The 18209-nt window shown below is 42.3% G+C and overlaps 2 protein-coding genes across 3 annotated transcripts in view; one reads left to right on the forward strand and one right to left on the reverse strand.

Moving 5' to 3' along the window:
- Positions 1 to 18209, reverse strand: part of kcnh2b (potassium voltage-gated channel, subfamily H (eag-related), member 2b) — a 275704-nt gene that overhangs the window by 137084 nt on the left and 120411 nt on the right. The window lies entirely within an intron of this gene.
- LOC146624999 (sterile alpha motif domain-containing protein 3-like) lies at positions 798 to 4720 on the forward strand. Its single transcript, XM_085362592.1, has 9 exons — positions 798 to 891; positions 1543 to 1738; positions 1826 to 1987; positions 2469 to 2556; positions 2647 to 2811; positions 3102 to 3308; positions 3542 to 3710; positions 3870 to 3946; positions 4424 to 4720. The coding sequence occupies exons 1-9, from the start codon at positions 798 to 800 to the stop codon at positions 4718 to 4720; spliced, it is 1455 nt and encodes a 484-aa protein (XP_085218718.1).

Raw genomic sequence — 18209 nt, forward strand, 5'->3', positions numbered from 1 at the left:
ATAGGTACATTTTTTTAAAATGTTCCCTTAAAAGTACAATACTGGTCTTTAAAAGTCCAGAAATGCCCCTTTAAAGGTACAATTTGAAATAAAGTACAAATCTGTACCATTTTGACCTGTACTGCAGTGACAGTGGCAGAATGTGGTAATGGGTCAGCATGGGAAAATCTGGATGGGCCTGGTTAATTGTAAAATTCATATGAGATGTGAGTGTGCTCATAAAAGCTACATGTTATAATCAAATCTGTTGGTCCTCTCCTCTCTACGTAAATTATCCTATGATGCAAAGAATATCTGTAACCTACCTTTGTGTAAGTTATGTTAAATTATATTTAAAAAAAAAAACACACAATGACATGCAGGCACAACCAAATGATGTTAAAAAAAAAACTGGTCCATTTCCATTTTAAGTTCCAGTTATAATTTTTTAATGTTTTAAATCTTTCAAAAACGTGAAATCATTTTACTGTTATGTTTGGCCATTTACTTTTTCGCTTTTACTACATCCTAGAATTGTTCATTAATTGTGAGGTTTTTATGGAATTTGCAACATCAAGTTAAACCGAGGTTCTTTGGAAGTTAAAATGTCAAGCAGATTTTTATGTTACGGTGACTACATTTTGTAAGTTACAAATATAGTTCGCCAAGACAGCATAACGGTTTCTAAACAACTGCGCATTAATACCACAATGTTGTATTTTCATGTGTCAAGTTCGCAACGCGCATTAATCCCAAAGGCCGAAAAGGCAGCAGCGATGAGTGCTCCGCCTCCGCGCTGACTAGCGTTGACACAGAAAATGACTCTCAGGGGGTTATCCACGGAGGAGCTCCTTAAAAGGTTGATGGAAGAAGGCATTGATGTGTCAGACGACGAGGCGCAAAGATTTAGAGGTAAGTCGGGTGTGATTTTGTGTTTTTATAAAAATTACAACGTGTAATTTTACAGTAGAGTTAGCGAAAGTCCGAAGAGCTAGATTTAACATGGGCGAAAGCTAGCAGTTAGCTAAGTTTTAAACAAAGAAAGGTACAAATGTGGACTATTTAGACTGTTGGTGGAATGTTCAACGTCTGTCTGCCCGCCGTATTCGAGTGTTTTATCAATAAATAGTGTCGAACCGTGTACAAAAATGTAAAAAAATCAATAATTTCTCAAAACATGCTAGTATGTAAATATAGCTATTAACAAAATCGTTTTCTAAGCAAAATTTATCCCATCTAACTTGTTTCCCGCTCAAAGGGATTTTAAACAATGGAAGGTACACATTTGTACCATTCCACCTACTTAGTGGGATTTTCGAATATGAGAGCTGTAAGCTCTGCACAGGGACACTTACTTACATTTTTATATTACCAGTTAATTTATATTAACAATTAATCAAGAGAATTAATTGTAACTTCCTTTTGGGGAATATAGACAGATTCACAATGATAGCTTATTATCATTATTATTATTATTATTATTATGTATTGACCATAATGTCACTTTAAAACTAAATTTGAAAATGGTTTTATTTTTATTTCATACTGTACTTTATATTTCAGATAACGATGTAGATGGAGAGACGGTAGACTGTGGACTCACTGAGACCATGGTTGCATATCTTTTTGACAAGTCTTTCAAAAAGCAGCTGAAGTTCAGAGACTTCACAAACCGCTACAAGGAAGTCATCATCACTTTACAACCGGTCGACCCATTTGAAGGTACAGTTGAAGGTCCAGTGTCCCAAGCAAACCAGAGGTAGGTTGTGATAAATGTCTAAATTTGCATATGCATTTAAGTGCTTGCAAAATGGCTAGTTAATGCTGTTTTCCTACTGTATTGCAGTTCTATACCTTCTTGCCGTAGATTGCCTGCAGTTATTTCCATTCCAAAATTCCCACAAGATGTCCAGAGTCGCTTGGATCTCAAAGAACCAGTCCAGAAAGAACAGAAGTACCGAAACAAAATAATTGGGACTCTTTATGAAATGCTGTCACAGTACACAATGTAAGGGTTCCTTTCTGAATAATTACATTAATTTCTTAATATTAATATTGCTGTTGTAAGAGAGGCAGAGAACAAATGCTTAGCCCATCTGCCTCCCAATCTGGAGACCAGCGTTCGAGTCTGGCGTGACACACGGTTCCAATGAACTGGCAATAGTGGTAAAACCATACATCCTGTGTCTCCAGACCTTGTCTGGACTATGATATCCAAAGTGTTCATTTTCGAATTTGCTCAAGAGTAAATTAATAATTCAGGACTGCAGTCAATTAATTAATGAAGTTTGGGAGAGGTGTGGCTGTTTGTCCACGCCCATTTTTAAGAAATTAAAATCAACTTTAGCTACATTGATTTGACATTGGTCTACAACATACTATTTACGGTAATAACAATATGATTAGAAGAATTGAAGAACAGAAAAGCCCCCAGGAAAGGATAAGAGTAATCAGTGTACTGTGGGTTGTTTTTCTTATGTTTGAAACAGGTACCCAACCCACTCAGACTACATCCAGGTCATCAAAGCCCTGATTGTGAAGTATCCTTTCTTAAGAGATGTACACGGAAATGGTTATGTGAGTACCTCTCCTTTTTTGTTTCTTTTATAGATTATATTAATATAAAGTAAGCATAATTAACTACTTATATACATTTGAAACAACTAGGACACCTGGCACAGCCAACTCAAGAGAAAGTTCAAAGCAGAACGGGCTCCCCTAATCAGCAACGAAGAAGTGAACCGGGTTAAAGAAAAGTTTGGACGCACGCAGAAACATCGGACCACAGAGGAATCCAGCAGCTCCTGTCTGAAGAGACTGAAGCCCTCTCTCGTAAGTCCTCACACCCTCAGCCTCTAAGAGCTAAGGTAACATATGTAGTCTTATTATGTTCACTGTAAAGCTAAAAGTAAACATTAATTGAAAGAAACATGTTAACAGATAACATTAACATAGAAAAAGGAACTTCACAGTTGATTTAACAAAAGTCAGCTCAACTTGCAATTCCTATTCAACATTTTTGCATTTTTTTCAAAGCATTTGGTGTACAAATTACCGCATTTCGAGTAACATTAACTTATCAGAGTTTACTTATGATAATACTGATATCTGTTTTGACAAAGGATTCGTGCTTTGTGGGGGAAGATGCAGCCTCCGTTGATGCTCATATCAAGGTGCTAAATGATCAGCACAAGAAGCTACATCCTGACACAGCACTGGTGAAAGACCGCATGACAAAAACCTTTGCATGGAGACGTCGAGAGGTAGCTGAAGGAATGTGTACTGTGGACCTATTAAAGAGATATCCATTCCTGGGGACATCTGCAGGGGTAAGAATTGTTAAGATGATTGGGGAAACGGCTAATGATTTTTTTGTCTCTAAATCTGATTATTATTTTCTGTACTAACTGATTAATCAATCTGTTCATTATCTTTAGAATTTTTGTTCAATGGTTAAAGCACTTTACATTTATCTCCAGTCTGTGTCTTTAAACATGTCAAAAGTTTAAATCCTCAATGTAAAATGTCATTCTTTTGTCTATTCTGCTCTTTTCATTTCCAGTTGTGTTATGAGGTTGATTTAATGCATCCCTGCCAAGACAACATCTGTCGCCGCTTTAGCGAAAACTTCACTGCTGTTCTTCAAAATGTTCTTCAAATGACCAAGGATTTTCCACTGAAGAAGGTCTACATGGAGGCAAGAGAGAATGCACTGGCTGAAGACATTACAGGTGCTAATTTGACCTCATACAAATAGTAAATTTTGTGACAATTCATTTGCTCTCTCTTCCAAAGATAATTGATGTACCATAGTGCCATGTCAAGAGCATGTTAATGGGAATTTGCATGCTATCAAAATCTAATGAAGTGCATTTATCTGTATGACCTAGGAATTGACTTCAAGGGGGCACTTCTCTTGCCATCCATCTTCAAGGAGAAGATAGAAGATTTCATCATCCTTGGAGAGGTAAATGCATGATGCAATGCATAGCCTTTGGCCACAAGTTTCATTCTCGGTGTTTTGTTGGCATGGAGCTGAATTCAGCTGCGGTTCAGCATCACAGCTAAGCTAATGTAGGGGAAACACTGCTGTTAATCCACAGTGCTGCTGTGCTCTTGGGTTTTGTCTGGTGTTTATATAGATAGATAGACCTTTATTGTCCCCTTAGGGAAATTCTTCTTCACAGGTACTGTCACTGTCAGGGGTGATTGCTTTTGCCCTTGAATATTATGTCAAACTTTAGCAGCTTATCAAACACTACCACAACAGTCATTGGTCAAGAAGCTTTTTGTTTGGAGTAGGGGCCATGTTTACAGGTTATCAGAATAGACAGTTTTGTTTTGCAGCAAATAAAGAAGGTAATTTGAGGAATCTGTTGAAAATTCACTTGGCACATATTGCTTAAACATACTGTATACTAATGTTTTTCTTCCTCTTCTGCAGAATACTCCCATGAGTCCATACCCAACCATTCGAATGAAGGATAAGAGTTGGACAACTGCCCTCTCAAGACAGTGTCGCTGTGTTGTCACAGTTGAAGGAGTGGATGTTTGCTCATGCTGCTCGCTGGATGAGGCCTACATCTCAGCATTCTCCACCTTCTTCGTGTTCAACATGACCTACCCCGCATACTTCAAGAAAACACTTGTCTTTCTTCAGAACTGCATTGTCAACATAGGAGACCAGGGAGACAAACCCCTGCCAGTAAGTGTCACCAGGGTACTTAACCAACTCTATTAAATATGCCCCCACTCCACAAATGTTCAAAATGTTCAAAAAGGGCATTTACTCTGAGGAAGTTGATTACACATGTTGGGTTAGTACACGCACATGAGCCTCATTTCGGCATCACTTGTGGAATAAATGACTGCCAGGCAGCTTTTTCCAAGTATCACTCTTTTCAACGCCATGTGTGATCCGTCAAAACATTGTGTTCAGGTGTTTAATGTCTTTATGTGATTGTTTACTTTTTTTAAATGAATGTATTTTTCTTGACATATCCTATGGCAATATACGAATGTAATCAAGAATGTATTCCTGTGGTTGTTTAAATGCTTTGATGTGATTCTATTATTGAAAATAAATGGTTAAATAACCAAATATTTTGGACTATTGGGGGTACATTTTTGTCTCTTTAGGTACGAAATAGGTTGTCGCTGGGGGGGTACCCTCATAGGTACCCTATTGTACCCTTTTCAAGGGAACATTTCTGTACTATAGTTTGAAGGTACATTTATGTCTTAGGAAAGTACATGATTGTACTTCAGATGGTACAACTTCATAAGGTACAAAAATGTACCAAGCCTAAAGGGTACAGAAATGTCCTTCAAAAAGGAACACCCCCAGCGACAAGCATTTGTACCCTTTTTGGTACACTTTGGCACCCCTATTTCTGAGAGTGTAATCTAATAGGAAATCATTACATGTCCCATGTTTGAGTCAGGATCATTCCTGTATACATGGGAACACTTTGGAAAGCTGGAAAGTTTGTGGGTGACAGATTTAGTAATATTTACTAATATGTACACTAACTAACATGAATGCACGCATGCACTGAAGTACAAAAGCAACCTGGACTCCCACTCTGGTTGCAGGGCCTCCTCATTAACACCCAGGAGGAAGCCACTGTGTTATTACTGTCTTAGCTGTTCCCAGGACTGCGCTCTTCTGGACAGAGATCTCCGCTGTTGTTCCCGGGATCTGCTGGAGCCACTCGCCTCGCTTGGGAGTCACCGCACCAAGTGCTCCAATTACCACTGGAACCACTGTTACTTTCACCCTCCACATCCTCTCCAGCTTCTTCAGAAGTACCCCAGCATTGGTACTTCTTAAGCTTCTCGTGTTCCTTCTTCCTGATGTTGCTGTCATTCGGAATCACTACATTCCGAATGACAGCAACATCAGGAAGATATATATCTATATGTACATAGCGCAAACCACTGCAACAGTTGCCTCAAGGCGCTTCGACTGTAAGGTAGTAACTCCATAGCATACGAGTGAAAACCCTGAGAATCACATGATCCCCATGAGTAGGCACGGGGCGACCACAAGAAGGAAAAGCTGCCTTTAACAGGAAGAAAGCTGACTGCAAAACCAGACCGGATGATTGAGCATGCATCAAAATGGGAATATGTTACCTTTCAAATCAAGTTACAGCTATTCTGTCCCTAGAAGTTGCTCTCTTATAAGATTTCTATTTGGATTTGCCACATAGGTGAAATTTCCTTCTGACGGGTTAGATGTGACCTTACTCTAAGCCTATAAACCCAACCTGTAACAGGTGACTGTCCACCTGGTGGATGCTGACAGGTTTCATTGCTGTTTAAGGGTTTAGAAAATGTTAGGGGTAGAATCCGTGTGTGGTTAGGCACTCGGTGATGGTTTACATTAAACAGCAGATGCATTACAGCAGCGACAGATTACCACAGATATAGGTCTACATGTGCCCTACATTTTTCAGCGTGGTGCAAATGGAGGATTACGCCTACGTACTTCAGGAACATCAGACCTTTCTTAATGTTGACCCTCATACTGTCTCCGTCTACTGTGAAAGATTTCCTCCGAGAGCATCTGAAACGAGCTGAGCTCTGAGGTTAACGGGGCAAATGGCATTTCATCTAAATGCTCCGCCTGGATTTATTCCAATTCAACATGTTCCAGCTGATAATCTGATTCACCGTTGCTGATTTACAAAGCTCTAGGAGATTATTACAATGCACTAAACACATAAAAAACTGCACATGGCAGACCCAGGGATAGCCCAGCATCATACACAGCAGTGTAGACAACTACAAGGACAAACACTGTGAAATGTAACATTTAAAAGCTTACTTGGATTTATTAATCAGATGGATTATTTATCAATAAGTGAGAAAATAGTTCCTACCAATATTCAGAAAGGTTTTGGGGGACAAATTAGAAACGTATCCTTCCTTGTAAAGATGAATTCAATTCAATTATATGGAACCAAATCACAAAAACAGCTGCCTCACGGTGGTTTGTACTGGAAGATATACGAGCCCCTACAAGCTTGCACTGGTGACAGCGGGACAGCATGAACACAACTGATCTCTACAATGTATCCACTGCCAAAAAGTACCAAAAATGACTCAAGTGGTTTAGATCTATGTTTCCATAAACCTTTCGCTATGGCGATCTCCCACATGTGCGTACAGGTAGTCGACCAGCACTGACTGGTACGGACTTGGAGCGTAGTGGATCCTGTGGTGAAAACCTTGAAACATTAACAGTGACTGTGTCATTACGCTTACTAAAAATCCAGAGAAATACATGCACATAATGGACGAAAAGAGAAAACAATCAAAAATAGATGTAATGAAATGAAGCAAATGATTTATTTCCCCATTTGTATTCGCCATGCACACAGGATACTCATTTAATCATCATGACTGACGGCGTGGCATACAGTACTCTTCCCTGATAGGCTTAGAGGGACAAGGTAGGAAGGATTAACTGCTGAGGAAGATCTTTTTTCCAACTTAGTAGGAGATGACAGAGGATTGGAGGACAGTAAACAGAGATTAGGCTGCCCTGAAGTAATCAGATGTGAAAACACACCTAACTGTGAAGGCCAACGCTTCCTTCAATGTTATAACTGCACTGAGTTGGATTAGAGGTCAGGGTCACTCCCGCTGCTGCGGAGCCCATCAGGCAGCTTCTCCCTTCTGTGCTGGGTGAAGGCAGTGATGAATGTATTTATTTCTTTATGAAACACTGCTCTCCGACATAACAAACGTATGAACTCCTCTGTACTACCACTGAATGCTGAAAGCACAGCCATGTAAGTTCTACACCTGCACTATCATTGGGACTTCAATGTAAAGTTCTGCATTGGCGCCTCCTACTGGACGACAGCTGCCTCTACACACAGCACAGCGCAGACGTCACGTATCCCTGTGTGCGTTTGTAGGAATTATGCTGACTGAACTCTAAACAGTGAGGTGCATCCCTGTAAGCAGCTTTGGCTCTCACACTGCTTTTCTTTTGTGTTCTTTTGAAATAAAATAAATATTTGATTCTAGCGATTTTTCTAAAAAATATTGGTGTTACATCAAAAAGATTTACAGATGCCACGGGCAGTATATTTTATTTAGCATAAAAGGAGCATGGAAGCACGTTAAAACTGTTTTCTTCTCGTGGTCGTGGTCAAATACAGTGCCGGTTACATAAGTCACAGCTGTTCCAGCCCTGCAAACAGTGTGGACGGGCTTCTGCCACAGTGCTGCTACAGTAAGTAAATAGCTGCATTTTCATCAGGACGGGAACATTGCTTCTCAACACTGTTAGCCCGTGTCCACTGTCCATTAGAGACAACAGGATAAAGAACATGAATCTGTGAGTGCTACAGCGATGTAAGAGGATGAGCTCTGCTGTATCACACACACAGTGACAAAGTGCACATCACTGTTTAGCAGAAAAAACTTCACATGTTCGCTTCCACACAGATTTTTTAAAGGGTAGCTTCTGATGTTGCCGGTCACTTTCAGAACCCCCCAAACCCCACTGTCAGACTATACTGACAACCATATTTTCACAACTGCCCCAACATGTCATTGTTCTTATTTTTAGCTGATAGCACCCACAGAAGAAGTGACAGGGTGAGGGAGTCAGCATGGGTTGATGGATATGCACTGCAAATCAAAAGAGAGCTGCAGAAAACGCTGCTATAGATTACATGTTGCTCTGGACTTCATTGTAGACAGCTGTAATCTTTCCTTTTCCTTGGCGGGGAGGAAGCAAGAGATTAGAGGGGTTCCTCTTGGACGTGGTGAGAAATGATTCTGATGATAAAGGCAAATGAAACAAACGCAGCAGGTCGGGCGGGAGGTTTTAACGAGCACACTCGGCAGGTTTTACTGTGGAGGCTGGATCCTTACTGTATCCCTCTGTTCACTGCTCTGCATATAAAAGAGTCAGCGAACCACTAGGTGGCAGGGCACAACAACTGCTTTGGAGGAGATATCCATACTCATAAATGCACACGCACCCACACACACAACCTGGCCTGCTGTATATATTACCTTTAGAAACACAGAGGCATGGAACTAATCTGGCTATACTACACCGCCGCATCGAGCCTCATGCAGGTGTGTTATTGGAAAAGGGCTGGGCAGGGAGCTGGATGACAGAATGGAAAAATTAATTGGTGAATGGGCGCCTGTGTGTGTGTGTGGCTGACTGTCAGTCACACTCTTAATATGGTTCTGCAACCACACACATACACACACCTTCACCATCCTTCTGATCTTGGCCACCAGCTGTTCTCTGATATGTGATATAACATTACACAGCGATACTGATGCCACACGACTGACCCCTGCATCCATTTCTGGAGTGTTTTTGTATAAGAAGCAGCAGGAGGACAAACTAGTCCAGATAACAACTCATCAGCCTCCTTCATCTGTAACAGAGACAAGTAGGCAACAGGTGTGTCAATGTGGCGAAGTCCTAAAAAGGTGCGTCTGACTGTGCAGGTGTGAATGCCGTGAGCATTTAGAGGCTATACAAATATGTCCTATGAAGCCCATACTGAGTGACTCGGTCTGCCCCCTGTTGGTGGAAAATGAGAAATAATGTTGTGTAGATGTAGTGAGACTGTGCATATGATTGATGCAGTGAAGCTGAGGGGACCACGGTGGCTGGGAAGTTGACAAAGCTCCAGACTGACAGAGGGATCCATTACAGCGGCGGCCCGTCCCACCGGGCACCTGTCCTGGATGAAGCATGAGGTGTGGTGCTGTGAGTGGAGCTTGTTCTGTGGTGTTTATTAAGGCCCAGAAACTTTAAGATGGATTAGTACAACGGCAAATCTTCAACTGCGGGGTTGTTCCGGAAACGTAAAAGCTATTTGCGATTCAAAAACTAGACTCTAGAGAAAGTAATTCTGTGAGGTAAGGTGGAAATGATTTTACCCGTCAGGCGTTTTTTAACATTCAGAGACAGTTGCCACTGAGAGGCTCAGAATACATGAACACAGCATGGATGGCAGACAGGCTTTTAAACATTTCAACTGCAATCTGATAAAGTGAGAGCGTGATAAAAGACAGAAGTCGCTACCGTCCAACTGCCATAAAACCTCAACATTTGTTTAAGGGACTTGCTGTTTGAAACACACTACAGGGCCTCCATTGTTTTGACGAGAAAGCCAAAAAAGTATTTACATAAATCGGGAAATTGATCAATACGGTGTCTCCTAAACTCCCTCACTGCCATGTTATATTAGTGCAAAGACAACCTTGTTTCCAGATCTTTCCCAAGCTTCATTACAGCTGCCCCTTCACAACTGATGAGGTGGAGAGACGAGAGAACGAGAGGGATGGACAGTGTTGGACTGTTAGAACTGCTTTGAAATTCATATGAGCTGTTCGCACTAAAGTAAAAAGCACCATCACTTCATGTGGATATCCTCTCGGCGCCAGCTGCGGTCAAGGCTGGAGCTGAATAAAACACCCTGATAACGACTGTGTTTAGTCTGTTCTTCCCATTCCATGCAAGGCCACCTGGGTTGGCTGGAAGACTGTTTACTTAGCCTGGCAGGGCGAAGGACACTGTCTCAGCTGAACTCTGGACACGCACATACATACATATACACTGATATGCACACACTCATCCCCCCCTCCCTTTCCAAACGCCTTCGACGCTTATTCCCTTCCGATGCTGACGGTGGATCAAGGAGACCAGCGCACGCACCCCCGGATGTGCTGTCTAAATCGGCTGTCTCTCACCCTTTACTCACCCCTGTTGCTTGTCATGTGTTTCTTTGGTGTATTAAGAGTTGTTTCATGTGCAGAGGTGTTTTTTTTGTTCTCAAACTGATCTCCCTGTTGGAGCTCAGTCTGAGAGGAGTTATTTTTTCCTCCTTATCTTTCCTCATGTGGTGCATTTTCCATTGTTATACCTCTCTGACCTGTCTCCCCAATGTGATGTTTGTGTAATGTATGTATGGTCGGAGGGTAAGATGGCGCCGCCATTGCGTGCAATAGGTCGGCAGCCTTATGAAATTTCCCCGTGTGGGACTAATAAAGGTATATCAAATCAAAAATCAAAAATGAGGAGTCCGACGCCGACTGGGATCTTCGACGCTCACGTCTGATCACAGCTCAGTAACCAAGGAAAAGAGGACGTGTAATGAGGGTCAAAAGTTCACGGGAGAAACGTGCTCCCATCACAATTACTTCATGCCCGCTCAAAATACATTACACACAAACACACAAGCAAACACAGCATTAGAAACTGATTTATGCGCTCCACAGGTATCACCATCTTTGTCGCACGCATTGTGGATTTATTTTGAAAGCATTGCCTGTAAAGTGCCAGAGCTTCCTCTATAAATCCGTATCCATCAGACCCAGTGAGAGTAAGTTCAACTGGACACACTGTTATTAGGTATAACTTCAAACCTAATGCTTTTGCTTCTTTACTGTCAGATATATACAGTCGGAAAAGTGGATGCTCATTTTAAGTTCAAAAGATGAGTTAAGCACCAGTTTCCTTGAGCCTGCTGGGTCCCGCTCTGGGGCTACAGGAGCACAACATAAGGGTTAAAGGAAAGTGCCGCGGTCCACGAGGCCACATCCAGAAGCCAATTTACAGGTTAAGGTGATTTTATTGCTACTAAAAGCTGAAATCTTTAAGCCGGAGTGAACAAAGGCCAAAATAATAAAGCAAACAAGCTATTCCAAAAAGGGAAAACCAAACAAAAGCAGCACTACCCCCAAACTCCCCAACTGAATAAACAAGAGAAAAAGTACAGAAAATAATAAGGCAGGTCCCCTCTGCTGCTTCAGATTATCTACAACAATATACACAAAACGTAGCAATTCTCTGAAGTCGGACATGCAAGTTTGTCATAGATGGTTTGCAGGATAAGGAGGGTCAGCAGCTGCTGCTTGATGATGGAACCAATCAGCAGCTGGCAGCTCGCCAATCAGGAAGGACCTGCAGAGACTCTTAAAGGCACAGGACACACACGGAACAAAATCCAGCCACTGTGATCCAAAAATACGGCAACACAGCCAAAAGCTCAATTTGAAACTTTTTTTTCTACCGTTGGCTTTGATGATGTCAGTGAAAACAGATATCCCTAATGTTGTGACTGATGTGAGCACATCAGGCCCATCTACCAACAGCCTGGGTTTCCATCTTTTTACACAGTTTCCCAGTAAACGATAAAACACGTGTTTATTATAAGATATTACTCAGGCAAAGCTGCTGCTGTAAAGTCCAAGAATGATAAAACATGGAGCTGAAAATAAGCAGAATAGGTGCTTTTACTACAACTTGGCATTTGATTGTGGCATCTATGGAGAATGACTTCATTTTGGAGCCAACCTTGAATAGATATTCACAGACGTGCAGTTTAAGGGCGACTGTTTTAGTTCCATATTATAGCTTTGGAGTTTACCAAGAACAACCTAAGACAGGAGCACTGAGACCTGAATCACCCAAACACAGATCAGAGACTAAAGCAGTGAGAGACCATCCAATCACAAACACCTCAGACGTGTCATTTGTAGACGCTGAGAGCGGCTTTTGCCTCGTCTACACTGCCGACTGCAATTTGAAGTTGTGAAAACAGTGTACACAGCTGTACAGCAGTTTCCCTCATGCCTACTGCCTGTTGACACGTACATCAATAGCAGTTTGTCAGTCAATACATTACAAGTGATACCGACACAGAAATGAAATGTCTGAGGGAGATACAGACACAATATAAAATGTGAAGCTGTGCGTCTGAGGCTCCAGGATGTGAGTGCCTTCATGCTCAGTTACTGTGTGTGACAGTTTAAGCCACCTGAAAGGAATCCCAGCCAAGCTGTGGACATCTCTCTACCAGAGACACTGTGTGAGACGGCGGTGTCAAACATCTCACCCACAGCTCATGTCACACACAATGTGATTAACAGATTACACGTCAGCGCCAGTGTGCAGGCCTGTATACCTGCAGCATGTCTGTTAAGTGAGACAGCACACGTGTATGCAGCTTCTAATAGGTTACATGTCAGGAGGGTTTCAGAGCAGGAGCACCTTAGAGGTCAGACGCTGAGCTCCAGCCTTCAACCCGACACCACACCAATGCACAGAGTGAAAGTACACACTCGCTTCTAATTTTCACAGCAGATTTCAGAAAGTGAGTTTAAATTAAAAACGTTACACGTCAGGAAACAGTCTCTTGCTTTGTCTGTTACAGTAAGTTCCCTGGAGCTTTGTGAATCCCAGTCTGTGCAGCTCTTTTTGATTGCGTCATGGTGCATACAGTACCTCGTGGTCAGTGTGCATGCACGACTGCCCCATGTTATATGACCATTATCCATACTACAGTAGGCCACACAACCTATTTAAGCAGTACAGCATTTATCTGCAGTTACAAATGCATCATGCTGTGTGTATACGACCCAATGAGTGCTGCATCAAATGAATATGTAAATACTGAGCCACATTCTTCAGTGAGGATTTAATTCGACATGTTGTTGACTGCTTAATTAAAGGGCCTTGCACCTCTATCGGCTTGCCACACCAATCGGGAAACGCTCACTGAGAGATACTGGATGTGACTATTCTCTGGAAGAGCTCCTCCAATTAGAGCGACTCTGGAAGTGAGCAGGACTTGTTTCACATGAGCCGCCTGCAGTATTCTTTATTCTTCTCCAGACGTTTCATGCGCTCACCCTGTGTTAGCAGCAGGCTGCATGTTTAAGGACGCTACATATTTGCATTTGGTGAGAAAATTGAGGGAGGAAAGCAACAGGTCTAAACTATTTACCCATATGCCCTAAAAGCTGTCAACATCAAGTCGAAGGCTGTCAGTAACATTCAGTCAAACATTCATGAAGGATATTACACTGGTAGGAACTAAGAAACTCTGGGAAACAGCAATGCAGAGAAGGGTTAGATGTGATAGTCCTTCAAGTCCTGAACTTTCTAACCCGGCTGTCACATAATGAGCGACACCGCAGTGTCATTACATGTAATAAAAACTGAATCCCACTTTAAGCTCAAGTAAAGGCCATGTCACTGACATTTGTGACTTTTTAATGACTTCTCAAAATATGTAACAGATGTCATCACTTGATGGCTTAAGACTGGCCAAATTGGCACAGAAGTGGAAAGATGTACAATCAAAGGCAGAGCCAGTCCTAATAAACAGTGGACTACAGAAACACAATGAAGTGGGTCCAACCGTGTACTCCAACACTCTGGAGCAGGATGCCCTACAACTACCTGCTGCTTTAAAACATTACTGATGAGGATCCTTATGTGATGTCATGCACACACGTGATACAACCACAGACTGCACCACGTGGTTGTCAGGTGATCAGTGATCTGTGTGGCTGCGACCTTATTCACTCTGTCCAACACCGTCACCATAATTGTAACACATACAAACTGAATGAAACAATACTGTCATGTGGTTGGTGGTTACATGTCTGCAAAACCGATCACCTCCTCAAAAGGTTTCAGATGAACAATTACATGCACAATAATGTTGAAAAATATTAGTATATAGATGAAACTGCAGCTCCCTCTTTGCTTGATAACATAACGAACATTAGCTACACTCATCAAATGAATCTAATATTATGTGTGACGTCGTGAAGTGCACAGGATTTCATAATAAAAGCATGAGAAGTATCATTCGATTTTTTTCTCCACTTTGTCATAGAAAAGATGAGAGTAGGCATGCTGTCAAATATTTAGCACATCATAGTAATGGTGAAGTTTCAATAGACCACCACAATACTCCCACTCACCTTTACCCAACAGTCCTGCTCCTTAAAGCAACCCTCAGGGCAAATTTCACACGTGTTGCTGTGCTGCTGCAGAGTGAAACTTACACTCTGACCTTGTGGGAGCAGTGAGAGAACAACGAGAAACCAAGGCTTCATTTCCTGTCTGGATCTGTATTAACTTAACATGACGATGATTCTCGTCCTCCGCTGAACCAGACAGTCCTGCACTCCCAACATTTGCAGACAGGAGAGGATACATAATTTAGAGCTTTAGGTATTCACATTAAGAATTCCCTGGCAACTCCAATACAGGTAAAGATGGATTTCTGACTGTGTGTGTGTGTGTGTGTGTGTGTGCGTGTGTGTGTGTGTGTGTGTGTGTGTGTGTGTGTGTGTGTGTGTGTGTGCTGGCAGGACACAGGTGGAGGAGCAGTGCTGTTGAGAGGTCAGTTCAGGTTATCTGAGGAGAGGAGAAGAGCATTTGAATGAGAAATCATGCGGTCGCATGATTTTCATGGTTACTAGAAGAGAACAAAGCAGCTGGGAGACTGAGAGGCTTACATGCAATCAAAGAATGCATGCACATGTGATATGGACTGTATCACTTCAATTTACATAATTATTAGTGCATATCTTAAAACTAATATCAGTGTAAATAGATGATTTTTCTCCATTTCGTTGCCTGTAGTTCCTCTGTGTGCACTTTCTATTGCCCTCTCCATCTTTCTCCCACTCCCTCTCCTCCCTCTCTCCATCTTTTAATGGTTATGTAAGAGATCAAGATTTCTCAGCAGTATAGGCTGCATCTGGAGAGAGACAGGGACAGACGGTGCAGACATTTTCCAACGATTCTCTCTAACGTACATATCTACCTGCTTCCAGCCTTTACCCTACCCAAAACCACCTGCAAAATCTATGCTAATTTCCAACGGCTTGTGAATGCATCGCACGTCCACAGCTCAGTCCTGGCACGCTCGATCAGCAGCCGGCCTCTTCAAAAGGCAATCTGTAATAGTCTTTTCTGTATGGAGTGAGCCACTTTGAAACGCTGGTGCTCCGTGGTTCGGCTAAGTATCGAGTGTTTTTGGCAAAAATCAATTGAACTTGTTAACCGTAATGAGCCTGTCGCTTAAAGAGAAAATACAAGCGTGAGGGGGGCGTAGAGGGAGAGGATCAAGGGCTCGGTAGAAGAGCTCGAGGGGGGATAAAAGTTGAAATGGAAATGCTGAAGTTAAATTGAAGAAGTCTTTGGGTAGAAGAACGAAGCAGAATATGTCATTGTAATAATCTGACATGTGGGATGGTGACAAGACAAAAGACAGACAGGGCCATGATATCATCATCTCTTTATTTAATTAAGGATGAAAGGACACTTCAACAAACCGCGCACAGCACCTGCTCCCTAATTTAAAGGGACAGCCTCATAAACCGTGGAAACTTTGTTGCCTTGGTAACTAAGGGGAAAAGACGGTCTTGGAGGCAGAGAGAGTAAAGGAAGAGGAAAGAGTTGGGAACGGGGACTTCTGTCAAGACTGGAAAAAAGAGGGCTCAGAGGAACGTGGCGTTGCCGTGCTGATGTCACGCGACTGCGGTGTGTTTGTGTTTTTCTTTATTGCGTGCTGTCGGGAGCCGTGGGTTTATAAGCTGTGTGATAGAAACCAGAGTGCAACAGAGAGCATGAAGCTCCTCTGTGTTACCTTCTGCAGACACAGACAGGCTCCGTCCCAGCACATCTATGTCCATTGTTTTCCATCTTCCTTCCTTATGTTCCTCTCTGCCCTTTTCCTCCGTTTTCTCCTCTGTCTGTGGCCAGAGGCTAGCATGATGATGTGTAAGCCACCACCATCTATCCAGATAAGCTGTCCTCACATTGGCAAGTACAACCAGGCACACGCACGCACACACACACAGCAGAGGGAAAACAATCACTAACCAGAACGGCTTCGTCTCTCTGCCTGGGGAGCAGCAGAGGAACTTTAATTTGGATGGAAGCTTCCATCGGCCAAATATCAGAGACAGGACTGATGAAGTCCAGCAGCAACAGCTTGTCTTACATTTATACTGTGTACACATACACACAAACAGACACACACTCTCATCTTTCCAACTGTGAAAATACATACTGAACTCTGTATTTCTACAGCAATACAAAAGATAAGGGGCAGAGTAGTTTAAGAAGAGAAATTATATTTGGCCTCTTGATAACAGCGGACAAATGACTTCTAACAGCTTTATAAAATCATATGGCCTGCTTCTTAGGCAACTGTTCAGTATTTCCCACACATGCAATTCATTTGGGCGTGCTGCCTAGCTATTATAATGTCCTCTCAAGTGTATTTGGCGACTCAGTCTAACATTTTATTTTCTGTTTTCTGTCCACATGAGCTACCCCCGACCCTTCCCGTCTTGCATTTTGCTCCCGGCTGGCTCACTGTTGTGGTAATGGTGGATATAAATTAGCTGCTTCTGCAGAGAGGATCTCATCTCGGATGGAACATGCATCAACAGTCCTCCATCTGAGAGCCACTGCGAAGTGAAGGGCCACTTTAACATGATCTTGCAGCAGGAGTTGAATTCAATCCAAAGGGTGAAAGACCAACTGCAGAAGCAGCTGATTGTAGTCTCAGTTATTTAGTAGTTAGTACTTTGTACTGTGGGAAACTCTGCTGCTTATGCATGTCATTTTCATGCTTCCATTTCCATCAAACAATAAAGGTGTGACTCATCTCAAACTCGTGTTTGATTAAGAAGCCATTGATTAAGAGGATTTGCAGGTGTTTACAGACCCGAGAGTGTTAAGATCAGTGTTAATGCACAGGTGGGCACGAGAGGGTGCTGGTGCTCAGGCTCTGGTGAGTCGGATGGCCTCGATGATGCTTCTGCTAGTTTGTCTCTGCGATGAATGTTGGAGAGGACACACGCACAGGTTCACAAGCGACAAAAAAAGGCTAGATAAAGGGCAACCTGTAACTGGTGGCACATGTGATACTTATAAGCCTGTTTGTGCGCTGCACAGACGTGTTGTGAGTGGTTTACTTATATTTGTAATGAGCAAACCAATTCATAATTGGCCTCAATGATCCAAAACCATAACCAAGCTGCGAGGCTCATTAGTTTGATGAACATGATCATTATTCTAATCAATAGCTGACCAGCTAATGAGCCACCCAACCAAGCACGGGAACACAAAGACATTAACGATCCACGATGCAAGCATACAGCTGACGCTATATTAAACACACTCTTAGCTGAAGTTATTTATGTTCTTTTACTGCTTTGGAATGAGCTCGTGATGTATTCCCTGTGTCAAGGTGAATGGTTTATTTTTATTCTAGGGTACTTCAGCCAGCCTTAGCAATAACCTTGGACTGTAAGAGGAAGTATGACAAATCATGACTTAAACGTACAGCTTTAAAGTGCTGACACTGCAGAGTAAATCTATGTGAGAGAGGAGCACAATCTCCAAACAGCAACAATCT

The sequence above is a fragment of the Diplotaxodon limnothrissa genome, linkage group LG9, assembly GCF_057381915.1.
Source record: "Diplotaxodon limnothrissa isolate DT_005_m linkage group LG9, D_limnothrissa_male_GT1.1, whole genome shotgun sequence".
Lineage (NCBI taxonomy): Eukaryota > Metazoa > Chordata > Actinopteri > Cichliformes > Cichlidae > Diplotaxodon > Diplotaxodon limnothrissa.